At 42.3% G+C, this 18,546-nt stretch overlaps 1 protein-coding gene across 2 annotated transcripts; it reads left to right on the forward strand.

Annotated features, from left to right (window-relative positions):
• The first annotated feature begins 7,765 nt into the window (after positions 1 to 7,765).
• Positions 7,766 to 16,045, forward strand: YJU2B (YJU2 splicing factor homolog B). Of its 2 annotated transcripts, none has more exons than XM_063294337.1 (10): positions 7,766 to 7,831; positions 8,903 to 8,939; positions 9,438 to 9,491; positions 11,483 to 11,565; positions 11,763 to 11,818; positions 12,615 to 12,675; positions 13,256 to 13,398; positions 13,475 to 13,647; positions 14,449 to 14,587; positions 15,353 to 16,045. In XM_063294337.1, exons 2-10 carry the CDS (start codon positions 8,937 to 8,939, stop codon positions 15,754 to 15,756), a joined length of 1,116 nt encoding a protein of 371 aa, XP_063150407.1. In that variant the 5' UTR covers positions 7,766 to 7,831; positions 8,903 to 8,936; the 3' UTR covers positions 15,757 to 16,045. The 2 variants fall into 2 exon arrangements, with proteins under 2 accessions (XP_063150407.1, XP_063150409.1); XM_063294339.1 differs by having other exon boundaries at positions 7,783 to 7,838.
• The last annotated feature ends 2,501 nt before the right edge of the window (positions 16,046 to 18,546 follow it).

The following is an 18,546-nucleotide window of genomic DNA, read 5'->3' on the forward strand; positions in this document are numbered from 1 at the left end:
CGAGTTGCCGTTCCCAATTGCGGTCATTAATTGAGGACTACCAAGAAATTAGGCATGAGATAAGAAGGTATAGCTAAATTTCATTTATACCATTCCTCTCTATATCTTTCTATCCTTGTTCCAACCATGTCCTCACACCAATTCATTTATTGCCTTTTGTTCCTTCTACTTTCCATCTTTTTTTTTTTTCAAATCTCATCAATTCCATCCAAACACAACTTTCTTAGTGTTCCCCTTACTCTCGGGTGATTCACTCTTTCTTCATATATTTGAATAAGGCAACACCCTTAAAAAACAGAGCCTACAAAAAAGAAAGAAGGAAGACAAGAAGAGAGCCAGTTTGGTCTAGTGTTTAAGGCAACAGGCTAGAAACCAGGAGACCGAGAGTTCTAGTCCCGCCTTAGGCATGAAAGCCAGCTGGGTGACCTTGGGCCAGTCCCTCTCTCTCAGCCCAACCCACCTCACAGGGTTGTTGTTGTGGGGAAAAGAAGAGGAGGAAGGAGTATTAGGTAAGTTCGCCACCTTGAGTTATTTATAAAAATAATAAAGGTGGGATAGAATATAAATAAAGATCTTGGTTATTGGAGAGCAGGGAAATGAAATTTCCCTCTCAGCATTCTGCCTTCCACTGCTTATCACTTGTGTGTAAACCAACTGGAAATTAACCTAGCTTAAGAAATTCCTTTCTGGATTTCAGCCCCTTCTTCTGCTTGGGCCACAGTGATAGCCAGGTGTTCTGTCTGGACCATAGCTAATGTGGCCCCTGGTTGGTGGTTTTTTTCTCCCATTGATGCCAGGAAAGTAAAGGCCAATTTGAACAGTTTTGCTGTTCTTGTCACTTAGGCTAGAAGGGGAAATGTGGCAGAACTCTTCTCAGTTTCACCCCATGAAGAGAAAAAAAACAAGGAATTGCTCAGCATTTTTCATTGCTGACCCTGTTCAAAAAAATAAAAGCACAAGCATTCCACCTGTTAAATTCCCCCCCACTGCCAACACTGGTCCAACCTTTTATGGCAGGTAGCCCCATCCTGTACAAAATGGTCCTGAAAGCAGAGAATGGGCATTGGGGTAGAGGTGGGGTTGGATCCAGATCAGACAAACGGAATGGAGGCCTTTGCGTAAGATGCGATAAAGTGCAGCAGGCAGACTGGACTATCCTGCTTGAGCCAACGGAGTAGGAAAGAAACAGCACTGGATGCAGAGCAAGGAAACGCAGGTGGAGGTCCCCTTCCCGGCAGGCTAGGGGCAGGCTGAGGAGGACATCCATTCCTGCCCTCCCATCCGTGTGCTAAGGCAAGCTGGAAATGTGCATCAGCTCTCATTCAAGTGAAAAACCAATTTTTAAAACAGCAAAGACAAGGGAATAGGAAACCCATAAAGGATAAGTCAAATGGGCATCTCTGGAGAGGGCATGCCACATCATGGTGCCGTATTTGAAAAAGCCATGCCTCTCAAAGCCACCTGGCAGGGGTATAAAATAGGAGCTCCTAATGTAGATCTAAATATAAGCAGCAGCATCTGAAAAAATAAATTGTTACATTTCTTTGTATTTTGAACAGGGACAGAAGTTGCCCTTGTCGGGTCACACCTGTATTAGTAGCCTAACTCTGTTTCGCAATCATTTAATCCTATCGCATTTGGAGTTATGGAAACAGATTACCCCTACACAGGAACAGAGTTGATAAACTGAGAAACTTCTAATAATGCAGAAGCCTTTCCCTGCCCTGCTAACTTTCTTTTTTACATTCCACACCTGTGCTCTGCCCTCTTGCATGTAGCTGCCATAGGAGCTGTCAAACCAGTTTGATGTTCTTACAACAAGGCTTCTGTAAGAGGCCACGACCTACCATCCTCACTGTGTGTTCCTTAGAAGTCATGGGTTACAGGACTGACCTGTCAACAGTGTGCTCACCTTCAGAGGAGCTTTCCCTAATCCAAGTATGTGAGAGATTATACCGTATTATTCAGGTGTCTCTTCAGCCAGGGAAAATAAAAAGTGGAGCAAGTGATTTTTATTGTCTTTGGATTTGAGCTAAAAGTTGAAGCAATAATGGAATGATAACATTTAAATTGCGGGACCCTCCTGAAACAGCCCCAGCGCCACTTTAAATTGTGGAGAAAGCAAAACATATGAAATAATTCAAAGAGAGGCACTTAAACTTTTATATCTATTGTGCCATCTGTTATTTTAATTCTGTTTTCTGAAAACAGATGGGAGACTGCATGACTATGCTTGCATTTGCTGCATTAGGTTATCATGTAATCACGTATTATTGAATAAATTACCAATGGTTGATTCACCTTAACTCAGAAAACATGGTTTACAAATGCTGTGTTCATACACTATGGTAATCCAAATCAAACTACAGTCTTGGCTAGGAGTGATATATCTGCGCTGCAAAACTTTGGAATGCACAAAATGGCAGCAAAGGGATATGGAAATATCTTTGCTGCCACCTAGTGGCTGTACAGATTTTTGCAACCCAGATAAGGTGTGCCTGATGTCAGCATAATGTATGAACCCAGCTTGTGGACTGTGGACAGCCATACAAATGAAAATCTCTATTTGAAGTCAATTAATATGCAAAGTTGAGTCAAAAGCTGATGCAAGGTACCTTCACCCTGACTTCTGTTGTCCTGTTGCCAAGAAGTTTTACAATAATTCAGTGACCTTATTTCTCTGACTTTAAGGCTGGGAGTACTAGTATAAAGCAACAAGCAGCATTTTCTGTAACTCTCTTTTTTGGTTCTAAACAGACATCTCAGTGTGGAAGTGCATACAAATCATTCTGAAAATGTAAACAAAAAGCAGACAGACATTCCTTTTTGTTGAAATGATCTGAAATAATCAAATGCTGTACTCAAAACAAAGCAGGATTCTGGGATTGTTATTTTGAGAGTGAAAAGTAGTGGCCATTTGCTGAAAGGAAGAGAGAAGCCAGTTGAGGAAGATAAAAGATACTATTCAATGTATTAATAATAAGCATTTTTGAAAATTATGCTTCAATATTCCAAATCTCATCATTGGCTTTCAGTAGTGTAACCTAGTGTAAGCCTTTAAAATGCTACAGAATAAGTAGAAACTCCATCCTCACAAACTTTCTGCTGCCTTCTCAATGATGAACCAGTGCCTGGTTGAATTTTTGTGTGATGTACAAACATAGAAGGTCAAAATCTGTCCTATCCCATTCTGGAGGACAGGACATGGACTAATGGATTCAAATTACAGGAAGGCAGATTCTGACCAAATGTTAGGGAAAAAATCCAAATAGTAGGAGCAGTTTGATAATGGAACTAATTACCCAGACTTTTTTTTTCAAGTAAATGACCAATTGCATCCATAGTATTGCTACAAAAAGGGTCCTGTATATTACATACCTGTGTTTTAAAGTCCAGCTGGTATTGAAATTCAGCACATTCAGCTTTTGTCATCACTGCTTTCTCCAAAGTTGATCTTCTTCCAATGTGGCATTTCAAAGGAAGACCCTACCAAAAAAACAGTATAAGAAACCAGTGGTGAAGATGGTTGTAAATAATCTTATGAAGCTTTTCTATCTTGTTTTATAGAATTTTTTTTTACAAAGCACTAAAACAAAAAGGAAGCCTTTAACACTGTATTAGTTAAATACATTACATATTTCTACACTTTTGTCATATATTTGTGAGCATCTATCAGCTACAACTGGAAGCAAGCAATATATCCAGAGTATTATTAAACCTCTTGCCCCTTGGTTTGCTCATTGTTTTATCAGGGAATGAAGGTTTTTGTCAATTTTTCAAAACTGCTTTTTTTCCAAAGAGCAATTTTTAAAGATGTCCCAAGCCACCAGATTTGTTTCTATACTATTCTGGTCTGCAGCTATCTTTTTGGTGCTACCTAGAGCCCTTAATTAATTTTTCCAGTGGGTGAGAAGAAGTGCAATGAATGTGACAGAAAGGGAAATCACTATTGCAAGTAAAAGTTTTGCATGTTTTGTTTCCTTTTTTAGGTGCAGACTAATATTTGCTTTTTATTCTTTCCAACCTAACGGAATGTCAGGAAAAATTATATAAAGAAGACTGATGCTCTGTCTGTCTGCTTGTCAGCAGAATAACTCTCTGGAACAGAATGGAACCATATTTGGTGGGGTGGGAGAAGATGGCAAAGGAAAGAGCAGGGTCAGAAATGGGCCTGATCCAGCTTAGGATGGATGGAAAACATCTCCATGGGAGAGACAGTTGGGCAGAGTCTCAGAATGCTGCCAGCTCCTCCATTCTAAGCCCCCGCCATGTCCCTTCTGGTCATGTGACCCAGAGTGAAGCACATGCAATCTGCCTTAGGCTTCCCAGCGCACATATACATACATAGATGCAACATGGAGAGCAGACACACACACATGCAACACATACGCATCTACCTTGATTTGATACATTCACCTGCATACCCATATGTATGCACCTGCCCTGTAGACCCTCACATGCACACACAAAGGCAACATGTTTTTTCACTGTACAGAATAAGTTCTCTTGGGGCCGTTGCTGGTAAAGGAGCTGAAGAGAATTCCTGAAGCTGTGCTCTGCAGGCTTTCTCTAGCTTGTTTATCTGAGAGCACCACATAGTGGCAATAAGGCATGCCGTACAGAATCTTCAAGGGAGATAACTAGTTTGTTTGCATCGGAACTGACAAAGAGGTCTGCTAAACTCTGGCCTACCAGAGCATATCTAAATGCAAGCTTACGTTGCTTGAGAAGTATAACTGAAATGGTTTTCCACAAACGCTATTGCGAATCCTAACTGATGAGCGCTGAGCACTTTTTGCTGTCCCTCTCAAAGTTCTCATTTTTTTAAAAATACCATTTGCACAAAAGGAAACAATCTTACATGCATCATTCATAAACTATTCAGTTCTTCTCACATTCATGCTTTGTTTATATTGAGTCAGCTTAGGTAAAGGTAAAGGTTTCCCTTGACGTAAAGTCCAGTCGTGTCCGACTCTAGGGGGCGGTGCTCATCTCCGTTTCAAGCCGAAGAGCCGATGTTTGTCCGTAGACACTTCCTCCGTGGTCATATGGCCGGCATGACGACACGGAACGCCGTTACCTTCCCGCCGAAGCGGTACCAATTAATCTACTCACATTTGCATGTTTTCGAACTGCTTGGTGTGCAGGAGCTGGGACGAGCAATGGGAGCTCACCCCGCCGCGCGGTTTTGAACCGCCGACCTTCCGATCGACAGCTCAGCGGTTTAACCCGCAGCGCCACCGCGTCCCTGAGTCAGCTTACTTTAAAAGAAAAACATATTGTTAATTAAATATATAGAATAACATACACAGATCAAATTTCTAAACAGTCCTCCAGTTAAGGTATCCAGTAACAAAACAGGAGACAAGCATGGAAACAAAATTTCTCCAGATCATTATATAACTGACAGAGATGTAACTGTATGTCCATCCTCAGAATATCAATCCTTTTTATTATCATAAAGCTTGGTAAAGTCCTTTGTCCTCACCTTTGATATATAATTCAAAAGAGCAAAAGCATTTATATTTTAACTGGAGATCTTGTCCACTCAGCATTTTTTTATAAGAATTTATGTTGCAACTCCAGAAGTGACAAAAATTGAGTCCTATCAATACATCTTAAGTATAGACTCCTCACTGCAGCCATACTCTCCAAAAAAGACTGCTGTTTTCAAGTTCGGACGTTCACATATTGTTGATTAGTGTGATCATAAGAATCAAATTGGAGATAGTGTGCTATTGCTGTGGAAACAATAATTTCTAAGGTGAGCTGGGAAAGGGAAACAACTATTAACCACATAATATAAAATATTCCCTGTAACACTCTATGGAAGCAAAAGTTGGACTTTGAAGAAGCAGGATAGGAAGAGTATTGATGCTTTTGAACTTTGGTGTTAGAGAAGACTCCTGAGAATACCACGGACAGCCAAGAAGACAAACAAATGGATCATTGAACAAATCAACCCAGAGTTCTCACTCGAGGCACAAATGACGGGGCTTAAATTATCCTACTTCGGACACATTATGTGAAGACCCAGCTATCTGGAAAAGGCTCCAGTGCTTGGAAAGGTGGAAGGAAAGAGAAGAGGATGGCCAGCAGTAACGTGGATGGACTCAGTTACAGTGGTAATGGATGTGGCATTGTAAGACCTGAAGGACCAGGTTAGGGAAAGACAATCATCAAGAAAATCTATGTGGTTGCTAAGAGTCGACAACAACTTGATAGCACATAATCAATAATCATAAAATGCTTCCAAAAATTAGGAACAACATTGAAACTTTAACCCTATTTGTATTCTTATTATCCAAAGCAAGCAACATTATCTGCATCTCACTAGGATTCTTGGCTTAGGCCAAGTCTGAAATTTGACAAAAAAAAAAATCTTCAGCAGACATCTTCTGAAATCCTGCATTAGCTGTTTTCACAAAGGTTAAAATATTTTTTTAAAGCAGTATCACATGAAAACTGGGTGATATGAGGCACAAAAATAATCAGATGTCAATTATTTAAATAAAGAATTCCCCTGGGAAACAAGACTTTTTGCTAGATGTCTGTAACTATTATTTGAACAGGGGTTTTTTTTAATGTTATTTTCAATAAAACATTGCCTTACCCACAAAACCTATTTTGACAAGTCCTAAACCCACTTGCCTGATGCAGCCAGGGTTAGACGGCCTGAGTCGGAAGAAAGACTCTCTAAACTCAATGGGAGAGCCAGTTTGGTGTAGTAGTTAAGGCACCAGGCTAGAAACCGGGAGACCATGAGTTCTAATCCCGCTTTAGGCATGAAACCAGCTGGGTGAGCTTGGGCCAGTCACTCTCCCGGCCCTGGGAAGAAGGCAAGAAGGCATTTCCGAAATCTTGCCAAGAAAACCGCAGGGAATAGTCCCGGCAGCTGCCAGGAGACTCTAATGCACCAAAAAAAAGAAGAAGTCCAAACGGGGTTATTCTCCAACGAAATGCACGCAGGAGGGTAGCTATAAACACAGCTGGATAATAAACGTTCTTCAACTAGAGCTTCGGGTTCGTTTGAAAGAGGAAGAAGAGAGCAACGTTCCGAATTGCTCTACGTGCTTCTTCCTAGAAGTGCGCCTTCCCCAACTCTCCCTCCTGATGTGTTTGACTACAGTTCCCACCATCCCAGAGAGGCTCTTCGAGCCTGCCACTGCCTTCTTGTTGCCCAAAGCATTCAAAGGAACCGCCTGCCTCCCTCCCCGGCCAAGCACCCTGCTCGCCCTTGTCGGCAGAAGCGACCTACGAAAGCCACTCTGGCTGGGACCAGCCACGCGGAAGCCGGCATCGGCGCCGGATCAGGAGTCAAGCTGGCCTGGCGCGACTTGATGATACAATCCGAAAGAGGCGGAGCAAAGAAGAGCAAGCGAAGCGAGAGGGAGGTTCGTGGGGCAACCTCGCGTAGCCCACCCAGCCGTTCCCCTGTGATTACCCCCGTCGCCTCGGTAAGGGCATATTCGGCTAGTATCCCGACAGCTTCGTCTCCATTCCTGACCAGTCCTTACTGGTCATCGCCCCACTCTTTCGGGACGGACAGAATAAAGATCTTTCCCTGGGCAGTAGGCGTCTTATTATTGCTGGGCGTGTAGACCCCGCATCTGGGTGCTACAAATGGGGTACGAGGTTGCTCACTCCCCACTCCCCTGATGACTCTTGAAGAGGGGTGTGCCTTGCTTGTGAGAAGGGGACTGCTTGGTGGGTGTGTCTGTTGGAGCTTTTCCCAAACTGATGTCCTTCGTCCTCTGCATTACAGTTCCCATCGTTACCAGCCAACTGGAGATGTTGGGAGTTGTATTCCGAGACTTCTGGAGTGCCTGAAGTAAGAGGTGATGGATAGACTGTATGGCAGGATTTGCAGCAACACAGTGTGCTTCAGCAAGTCAGTTAAAAGTGTAGGGGGCTGCATTTGTGCCACCAGCTACACTGGTTTATTTTAACCTTACTTGGCTTTTTTGTGATTGTGAAATTATTTATAAGCCTTTTCCTAATAACATACTAGTATTATGCTAATGTGTAAATCTATAATAGGTGACCACATTTTGGAAACTGTTAAGGAGTTGGAACAACCTTCCACAACCTGGTGCTTCCAAATTATGTTGGATATCAACTTCCATCATCTGCTCGCACAACAATTGCTAATTGAGAATTGTGGGGGTTAGTGTCCAACACATCTGGAGGCCATGGATGTGAATTGGCTTTATGGTACACTGTCCTGAAGAACTGTGTGCTAGTAGTATTATATGGTACTGTAAATGCATACATAGATCTCATATGCTTAATTTTGGTATAGGATGACAGATAAAGCCTAAGGCTTCATAAAAGATGTGAGCTTTGAAAGGCAGTTCTGCTCTGGGTCATGGAGAATTGGACTGTTCTTGGAGGTTTGGGGTTTTTTAACCTATGATAGCTTAATAGTTTAAAGGAAAGTGTTATATTCAGAAACGGTGTATGTTTAAATATTAAATATAGGAAGCCAACAACAGGAGAGGGCAGTCAATTTCATTCCCTACTTTTAGCATTTTAGAGGCATCTTGGTAACCATGGCTGTAAATTAGACAAATTAATTCAGATCCAGTAGGTTTCTTAAGTTTTTATGAAACCTTTATCAGATCAATTGTCAGAATTTTTTTTTTAAAAAAGGTTCATTGTTGCATATTTAGACTGTCTGTTGTGAAGCAGTAGTAAAGGAAAGACAAACCTTTCACGATGTTCAGAGGCATACTATTATTTTATGTATTTGTTACTTTACATGTTCTCTATTGAAATTGTGGCATCAAAAGCAGGTTCTTCAGCTGAGACTAGCTGGCTGTGGCTTGGATGCTACAAAAGCTGATGTTTGTTTCCATTTCAAGGAAATCCTAGAAATAACATTCTTTTCTTTTTCTCCAAGACTATCACTCTTGCCTGGCTAAATCACTGTCACCATGGTAAGTGGTTGCAGGATTTTGCAACAAACCCACAACTGCAATTTCCCATCATTCTTGAACCTCTGGGGATAAGTGGAACTCCTTTTGCAACAGATGTAGTTACAGTCTATCTTAATAGCAGCATTTATCCATTTATCCAACCCCACATGAAAGTCTTGTTTCTTACAATCAGGACCTCTGCAGAAGTTTGGCTTTGCTACAAAAGCATTGGTAGCCATGGTGCTCTTGAGGCTGATCTCTGTGTTGTCAAATATGGGCTAGTCCTTAACTTGCAAAAGTCCTTAGAAGCCTATGGCCTCTTTTGTCAAACATTACGATGACTATAAATGAAATGCTTCCCATTAGAGGACTGCTTCCCATTTGGTGGTAATTTGGGGATTGAATCTGTAGTGGTAGCATTTGTATAAACTAGCCTACCTCTGTTTGGAGAATGTTTATGCCCTTCAAATTGCTCAATTTGCTATCAAACAACATGACTCTGTCTTTGGTTTCTTACAGGGGGAAAGAAAAGGAGTCAATAAGTATTACCCACCTGATTTCAATCCAGCCAAGGTAAGAGGTCCATCTGGAATCTTCAAGTAGCTCAAGATTTCCAGGTGGGGACAGCTTGGGATGTTGGATCACAACAAGGAATTTATATAGGCAGGGCTTACACAGGATAACTTCCTATTGGATGGTATACCTACAAGTTAAAGTATAGAGTCAGTATTTGAATGGTGTCGGAAGACTTCAATAAGTTAAAATAGAATTAAATTTAAGGGTTAAAATTTCTGGATTCTGCTTTCATGTATAGGCTTCTTTGTATAATTGAAATACAGGAGTCATTTAAGGTTTGTTATCTGGAGATATCTTGTTATCTTGAGATAACAAACCTCATCTGTGTAGGTAGAAAAGGAATTTCAGGGTGTTTTGGCCATGTTGTTTGTGAGATCCGTCAGAGGCTATTGTGTTTCTCTTTGGAAGAGTGAGCACTATCTCTTACAAGAAATAGACCCCTTATTTGCATTTACATAGTCAACAAGGAGGTGGAAAGAGTATGAAGAAAAGCTCTTTCCTTGACAGGGACAGCCTATCTGCTTCAGCTTCTAATTTGTCCCTTAATCAGCCCAAGTGCAGTGCAAGTAACTAAAGAGGTTTTAACTCCAGGATAACTGAATATTCTATATCTGATTTATTTAATGGTCCCCTCTCATATCAGTGCCTTTTTTCCTAAATTCATACTAATATGTGGGAATCTGGAACAAAGAACTCTTCTCCACAGAAAGAAGATGAACAAAATTAGATTCTTAGGGATTCTTTCACTGTGATTGTTGTTACTTCAATTTATATCCCACTTTTCATAGAATTAAAATCCATGTGCTAAAATTAGGTTTCCTGGTGACCAAGAGTATCTCTGCCTTGTTTTGTTTTAATTTCAGCTTGTTATCAAATTTAGGCAACAGTCAAGGAATCAACTGTTGACTTAGGGCAAGAAGATAGCAGGGAGCAAAGCTACTTGGTATTAGCATCAAATTAATGGCATCCAATTCCATCTCTAGATGATTTCTCTTAATATTTTCATGAAGATATTAAACAGTGTAGGAGACAAATAAACCTAGCATCAAACATTAATTCTTTGCATGGTATCTTCTGGACTGAACTGGACAGGAAGGCCCAAAAGCATTGCAGAACAGTGCCCCAAAGTCCAGTCTTGCGAGTGGTCCAGAAGGATGCCATGGTTAGTTTTACTGAAAGCAGCTAGGAAGTCCAAGGGAACAAGGAGGGCTGCATTCTTCCCATCAGGTTCCTGACATGGGTCATCCACCAAGATGATCAAAGAAGTCTCAGTGTCATATTCTGGCCAAACATTCATCTGAAATAGTTCAAGTATTCAGTATTGCAACACTACCATCTTCTTGTTCACCTTTGCCAGAAAAAACAGTATTTTTTTTTCATTGTTTCAGTTAAGTAACAGAGGCAGAAGGAAAAATATACAAGTGTGTTCAGATCCATCAGAACCCTTGGGCGAATCTTTTGATTGGTCTACAGTCTCTGCTAACACTTGTGTCAAGCCATGTAGACCTTCTGGAGTTATCCCAAAAGCTCCTGCTAAGAAATTAGGAAGATAGCATTATTTACTTGTTTAAAACATTTGAATACTTCTTTCCATTTGAAAAATCTCAAAGCAGTAGTAACACTGTATTTCCAGAGAGTTCCCTGAGATGACCTTAACCTTTGTAACCAAGCCATCAGTGAGCAGGAAGATAAAGTGGAATTATCAGATTATGCAGATTTCCCACATTGGCAGCCAGTTCAAGTATTTGAGTACAAGCTAGAAGAAAGCCTTTGGGAAATTTGGGAACAGTAAATTTTTATAATCCAGGTATGTGGTTGATTTCCAGCTAGAAGTTAAGCAAAAAAAAAAATGTTTTTGTTTCTTTTTGTTCTCATACCACGGCCAACAACTCTGAGGCTTGTTAATTGTCACCAGATATAGGTGGAAAGAATCATGAACGTAACATCTATGTACAAGAAGCTTAACATCCACCTTATTCCTCTTGCAGCATGGCTCCCTTAACAAATACCGCAACAGCCATCCACTGCGGGAAAGAGCTCGTAAACTCTCCCAGGGCATCCTCATCATCAGGTAAGGCCACCTAAACACATCTCTACTTAGAGCAGGAACTCTTGGGTTGCTGGAGTCAAGAAATGCTGACTATGTCCTAGACGTGGCAAGGGGGCATTGGAAACTGCTTCCTTCCCATTCTGATAGGGTTTGTTCTCCCTCTAAGTGAAGTTTTGAATGCTTCTGCAACATGCATAGAAATTTCACTTATTTTCTAGGTTTGAGATGCCCTATAACATCTGGTGTGATGGCTGCCAGAATCATATTGGGATGGGTAAGTGTGGATACATCCTTCAAACAGTTTGGCATAGTAGGTAGTGATTGGGAGTTACATTCAGCAGGATTCAAAAAGGAGCTGGAAAAAAGGAGCAACAATTACATGCAGGAAAGAAAGCCGCTGCCTGTTTGACCTCCATTTAGTTACTCTAATGCCTCCCTTTTTATCAGCTTTTTGGCTGATAGATTTGATTATTATTCAGATAAGTGCATATCCCTTTTCTTATGTTACTTCAGAAAGAAATCCAAAAAGAAAGTTTAGATATTTATCTAGAGTGAATTGGGTGGCATACAGGCTTATGTAATAAGAAAGCAGTAACAGTCATAATACTAAATATAACATGACAAACATAATATATAAATAAATAAAATATAAATATAACATAACATAACATAACAAGAGGAATATAATTCAAGGGCTTGGAGTTTTGAACTCAGTTCTGGGTTGGTGGACTTAGCCTTCCTGAAGCTTGTTCTGGCCAAAAGTGTTGGCTTACAACTTCCTATATCCTCTGGACAGCATGGAATGGGGCACACTAGCTCAGGATCTTGGGGATTGGGGTTGACCTGTCAGAGTGTTTCCAAATTTAAGGACTTGTTCCTGGGGATCAGACAGTCCCTAAAGTCCTCAGTTGTGGTAAAATGTTTTAAAGGCTGGATATGGTGGTTTAAAACACATCAATGATGATTTGTTAGTAACTGCAGACTTCTAAGGTTAGTATGTGATCAGGAAATACCTTGTAGGCATGTGCAGTACACAGGTGAGATGTCCTTTCTTCACCTTGTTTCTGCAGGTGTTCGCTACAATGCAGAGAAGAAGAAAGTTGGTAATTACTATACCACTCCTATCTTCAGGTGGGTGCTCTGAAGAGACTATTGTCATTAATCATTTGGTGGACAGTGACCTAGTGGGCAGCTGGAGAGGATCAATCCAGCAGGTGGAAAAGGCTGCTGGTCAGGCTATATGTGTTCTGTGCTTGCATATCTCACCTAACTTTTCCAGTGATAATCCAAGAATAGCACATTCTTATGACCTAGCTAACTTAGGCAGCTCTGCATGGCTTGCTTTGTGGTACATAAATCCACATCTACTAGCCATACAATAAGCACAAAGCCCCATCCCAGAACCAAAGCTTGCTCAGTCTCTATCTAGCAACCAAGCTGTCACAAGGCACTGCTGAAATATACTTTGAGGCCATTCCCAGAACCACAATTTCTTAAAAAGTTGAGTTCTGGCTGCTGAATTCTGTCTTTTAGATTGAGTGGTCAGTAACCCAGAGCACAGACAGATCTCCTTGGATAATTGGGCTTGCATGGGAAGAGAGAGAAGTTTGGTGTGAACGCAGAAGGGTGGCTTTCTGGGTTTCTGGCATTCATAGCCTCAGACCCTGGTGTCCTCCTTCCCCTTCTTGCTACATTGCATTTGGCTTTACAGGTTCCGTATGAAGTGCCACCTTTGCCCCAACCACATTGAGATGCAGACCGACCCTGCCAGTTGTGACTATGTCATTGTCAGTGGTGCCCGGCGCAAGGAAGAACGCTGGGATGCCGAAGCTAGTGAGCAGATAGTGGCCACAGGTGAGCTTTGGGGACAGGAGCATCCTTGAGCATTCCCTTAGCTGGGCCTGGCTTGATGCGTGTGTCTGATTCTTAGCCCACGAGGAGAAGCAGAAGCTAGAGACAGATGCTATGTATCGGCTGGAACACGGCACACAGGATCAGAGCAAGCTTCAGCGAGCTCTCCCTACCCTCCAGAATATTCAGGAGGCTCAGAGTGCCTGGAAGGATGATTTCGCGCTCAACAGCCTTCTTCGGCGGAAATTCAGGGTAAATGATGGGAAGTTACAGCAGAGGGAGGGGGAAGGATTCCTTTGAATAATCTTAGACTGATGTTTCTAAAGCTTAGTAAATGAGAATAGAAGAATTGCAACAGCATTCCTAGCTGCGGGGAAAACAGGAGGAGGAAGGAGTAATAGGGATGTTCTCTGCCTTGAATTATTTATAAAAATAATAAAGGTAGGATAGAAAATAAAATGAATAAATAATACATTTTTATTTAAAAAGAACTTGATAAACTTTTCAACTTCGTCATTTCCCATTATGATTGTACATCTTATTAAAAAAAAAGAAAAATTCCTTTCTGTGTACATATCTGCTTTCCTCCCTTTCTCCCGTCTTATCTCTATCCTGTTTCTCCTTTTAAAATCCTTTTAAAAACCACATTTTTATTTTCTATGGATCTTAGGAGCATTTTTTTCTTTGTAATAGAAGTATTTTCAATCTCAAGTTAGCAAGAGCATGTTATATTATATTATCCTGTTATATAAGCCACTAATATAACAGTACCAACTTTTATACAGAACCACAGGTAATCAAGCAAAAGACTGAAAAGGAAAAGCTTGGAATAAAGGCTGTGGGCTTGTTCTTACTTTAGTTTCTCTTAAGCTTCTTCAGGATAGCTAGGCTCTGTGGAGGTATTAAAAAAGGTGTTGCTTTCTTCTTGTGTTGGATTTTTCAGCTTTCTCTTTGGCTTCTGCTTTGTCTGCCCCAGCTTAGTTTTCTCCAGCTTCATGGCAGTGGTGGGTGTGCATCATGCATTGTGCTTCTGTCCTCTCTCCCGTCTCATAGGAAGAGAAGAAAGTTCTGCAAGAGGAAGAGAAGAAAGACCTCGCTTTGCAGACAAGAGCAAACCTGAGCATCCCGCTTGTGCAGGAGGCTGAAGAAGATCGGCATCTGGCAACACTCCTGAAGTACCAGAGCCTTGGCTGTGCGTGAAGGGGCTTTTGCAGGGGGAAGGATGTGGGGCTCAAGGAGGGGACTTCCTCACGCAAGAGTATGTCCTTGACAAAGCGTCACATTTTGTTGGCTGCACCAAAGAAGGAGTTTCTTTTAAGAGATGGGTTTGGGTTGCTGCCCCCACCTTTATCCCAGGACAGATAGAGATCCTTTCTCAGCCAAAAGGCCAGTTTTGCCTTGGGCCCACAGGGGACTGTGCTTCTTGTCTTCTTAATCTCCTTCATTATATCAGAGTAAAATAAATGCTAATTTTAAGAAGACATGTAGAGTATTTTGCTGGTGAATTGATTCCATGCCTTTGCTGCTGGGAGTGTACATTTTTAGTAACTGCAGAATTTCTGTCATCTTCCTCCCCTCTTGCAATGATTATTTTTAAGACTTCTCCCCATAGAGTTGGAAAACAGCTCACCCTATAACCCCAATATGGAAATACTGTTACTAGCACAGTGAGCTGGGCTTCTTAACTAGACTTGTCTTAAGTCCTAATAGTTCCAGCAAAATATTTTTGCACTCACTGGCAAGATGCAGCCTTGGAGATAAAGCATACACCTGATATGCAGAAGTGCACATGCTCTGTTCTGCAGGAGCTCAGTTAAGAGAGTTTTAAGTAGAAGGGGATGCAAAAGATCTCTGCTGGAAGCTGAAAGATCAGTACCAGTTTAGTGCACAGTTTGGTTTTTACTGTGTTGCATGCAGTCCTATTTTCTGTCATTGTAGCATGCTTACCTCTTTTCAGCCTACGAAGACAAACAGAAACAAAAACGCAATGAGATTGTGGATCGCCCATGGTTCTCATCCACACAGCTCTCAAGTCCCAAAACCAGTGACACCCTGAAAAAGCTGGCATTTGTTGGGAAATCTCCACCTGGCAAGTCCCCTGTGCCTCTGAACAGCCTGGGTGTTGTGTGTCGGAAACCCAGGGACACCAAGCGAGCTTCCAGTGAAGGGGAGGGCAATGCTTCTGATGCCACAGCACAAATCAACAGGCAGGACAGTGGTGCAAGCAAAGCACTCCTTGACTCTTCCACTACGCCTTCAGGGGGCTTTCAGAAGACTGAGGGAAGCCCCCCCTCCAGTTTTGCCGCTTCTCTGGTTGCAGATTATTCAGACTCTGCATCTGGTTCGGAAGCTGAATTATGAACCAAGTTTACGGGTAGGGAGAAAATGTGGCCGGAAATGGTGTGCAAATCAGTGTCTTTCCCCCCCCCCCAAACAAACAAAACTACTCTTTGCCGTTGGTACACCTAGCAGTTGGGATGCCCGAATAGAAGTGTACGTGAGCATGTGTGTGTCTGTACGAGAGAGCATTACCGGGCAAATTACATTTTGCTGTCTTTTCTTACATCGTCTGTACTTGTTCCCCAATTCTTTAAACATAAGCTCATTGTTTTGTGCCAAATATCATAAAATAAACAGCACTATCTCCTTAGCCTTTCTTCTTTGTTGTGCCTAAAATACAGCAGTTATATAGTACTAATTATAGGTACTGTGTGCCTGGAAGGGGAAAAGAAAGATAAAATGAAGGATCATCTAGATCAATGTTCCTTATGTAATGGTTGCCTATTCTAAAACACTATCAGACTCATGAGCAGGATCACAAAGAGATCTGATTTATTAAAGAATAGTGTGCAGGATCACAAAGAAAGCTGAGAATGGTAAAAGTGCGCCAAATGCAAACTAAAACCCCTTGGTGTAAATGAGATCCCTCGCCCTGTAGAATCTTCCCAAGTTCACAATCCCAGGTGCTCCTAACGGTTTCTGATGGTCTGCGGGAAAAGGCCTTGAACAGAGAACATAACCCAAACACACTCCATTGTAATGAACACACAGCAGCTCCCTCCCAAACAGAAACGCACGTCAGCGCCATGGCATGTGAAACGTTACGATGTATACTGTACATTGGAACAGTGAACATGACATACTGCCCCCCCAAAAGAAAGAAAACACTAAGCAGCAGCCTTCAAAGGGTAAGCAAGGTGGAAACAGCGAACTAAATCAGGAGCATTAACATAGCAAGCAGACACCCATTCAGGATGAGGAAAGTGTTTCCATCGGACCAGATACTGGAGGGTGCCTCAAAGCTTGCGAGAATCAACAACCTCCTTGACCTCAAAGTGCTGTTGGCCGTCAATCATGATCGGAGCAGGAGGAGGAGGTTGGGGATGCCAGTGGGAGGAGTGGTGGACAGGCTTGAGCAAGCTGCAATGGAAAACAGGGTGCAAGTGTTTCAAATTGTGAGGCAGGTCCAATTTAACAGTAACTGGATTGATAAGACCAACAATAGGGAAAGGACCAATGAACTTGGGAACAAGTTTTTTAGAGGGTTGTGGTGACTTGATAAATTTGGTAGATAGATACACCTGATCCCCAATCTTGAGGTTGTGTTGCAAGGAACAATGCTTATCGGCTTGAAACTTGTAAGCAGCCTGGGCATCAGCCAAAGCTTGTTGAATCACCGGCCAGGAATCAGCCAGTTTAACAGCCCAGTCAGAGGCAGAACATGTTTGGGAAGGGGGTTGTGGCAGTTCAGGGATGGGAACAAAGTCGTGACCAGAAACCACACGAAAAGGGGTTTGCCCGGTACTCTGATGGACAGCATTGTTGTAAGCCACTTCAGCAAAAGGGAGTAACTCCACCCAATCATCCTGATGGTAGTTAATGTACGCTCTAAGAAATTGTTCAAGAGTGGAGTTCAAAATCTCAGTAGAACCGTCAGTCTCAGGATGGGAAGACGTGGATAGCGCTTGTTTGGTGCCAATCAATTTTAAAAATGATTTCCAAAACTGGGAAGTAAACTGTGTCCCACGCTCACTGACCAAACGGGAGGGGCTACCATGGAGGCGGTAGATGTGGATGAGAAATAGGTGCGCCAATTGCGGGGCTGACGGGATGGATGCACATGGAATGAAATGTGCTTGTTTGGAAAAAAAGTCTTTTACAACCCAAATAACAGTTTTCTTCTGACTGGGAGGAAGATCCACAATAAAACCCATAGTAATCTCGTCCCAGGGATGGGACGGGCTGGCCACGGGCTGTAGAAGCCCCTGCGGTTTCCCCTCCTTACGTTTTGACATTGCACAAACAGGACAGGAAGCCACATAGTCTTTTACATCGCGTCTCAAGGTAGGCCACCAGAATTGACAATGAACCAAATGTAATGTTTTGACAAAACCAAAGTGCCCAGCAAGTTTATCATGATGGGAACGCTGTAAAATCTCAGCTCTTAAAGTTGAAAACAAATGAGCTAACATGTCCTTCATGAGCGGAAGAGGGTACTTGTTGAAAATTGAGATGGAATTTAACCCTCGATAGTCCGTACAGAGTCGAAGCGTGCCATCTTTCTTTTCCTGGAATAGCACAGGGGTCCCAACTGGGGAATTTGCAGGTTCAATAATCCCCCTTGACAGACTTTTGTCAATAAAGTCCCGTAATGCCTCAAGCTCCTTCTGAGTCATTAGATAAATTTTTGGCTTGGGAAATTGAGCATTGGGAACCAGCTCTATTGCACAGTCAGTTTTCCAATGGGGGGGGGGGGTAGCTGATCTGCTTCCATTTCCCCAAAAACGTCTGCAAAGTCTTGGTATCGATTGGGCAAGCCTTCTAAATGTGCCAAGTTAGGGCATGGCGTGGCAGCCGCAGCCCTTCCAACCCCCACACGTGCAGCTCTCTCCGCTGTAGGAACTTGGTAAAACCCATCTTTAAATGTCACAGTTCTGTGTTCCCAGTTTATATATGGGCTTTGATAGGTCAACCAGGGGATCCCCCGAATTACCAAGGGATTGCCAACAGGTGCTACTATGAATTTTAAAGTCTCACGGTGGCTGCCCATTTACATTGCAACAGTTCCAGTGAAATGGGTTGCCGGGCCTCCCCCCGCTGTTGAACCATCCAACTGTGTGAAGATCAAAGGCTGCTGGAGGGGGAAGCTAG

Source organism: Candoia aspera, chromosome 2 (assembly GCF_035149785.1).
Source record: "Candoia aspera isolate rCanAsp1 chromosome 2, rCanAsp1.hap2, whole genome shotgun sequence".
Taxonomy (NCBI): Eukaryota; Metazoa; Chordata; class Lepidosauria; order Squamata; family Boidae; genus Candoia; species Candoia aspera.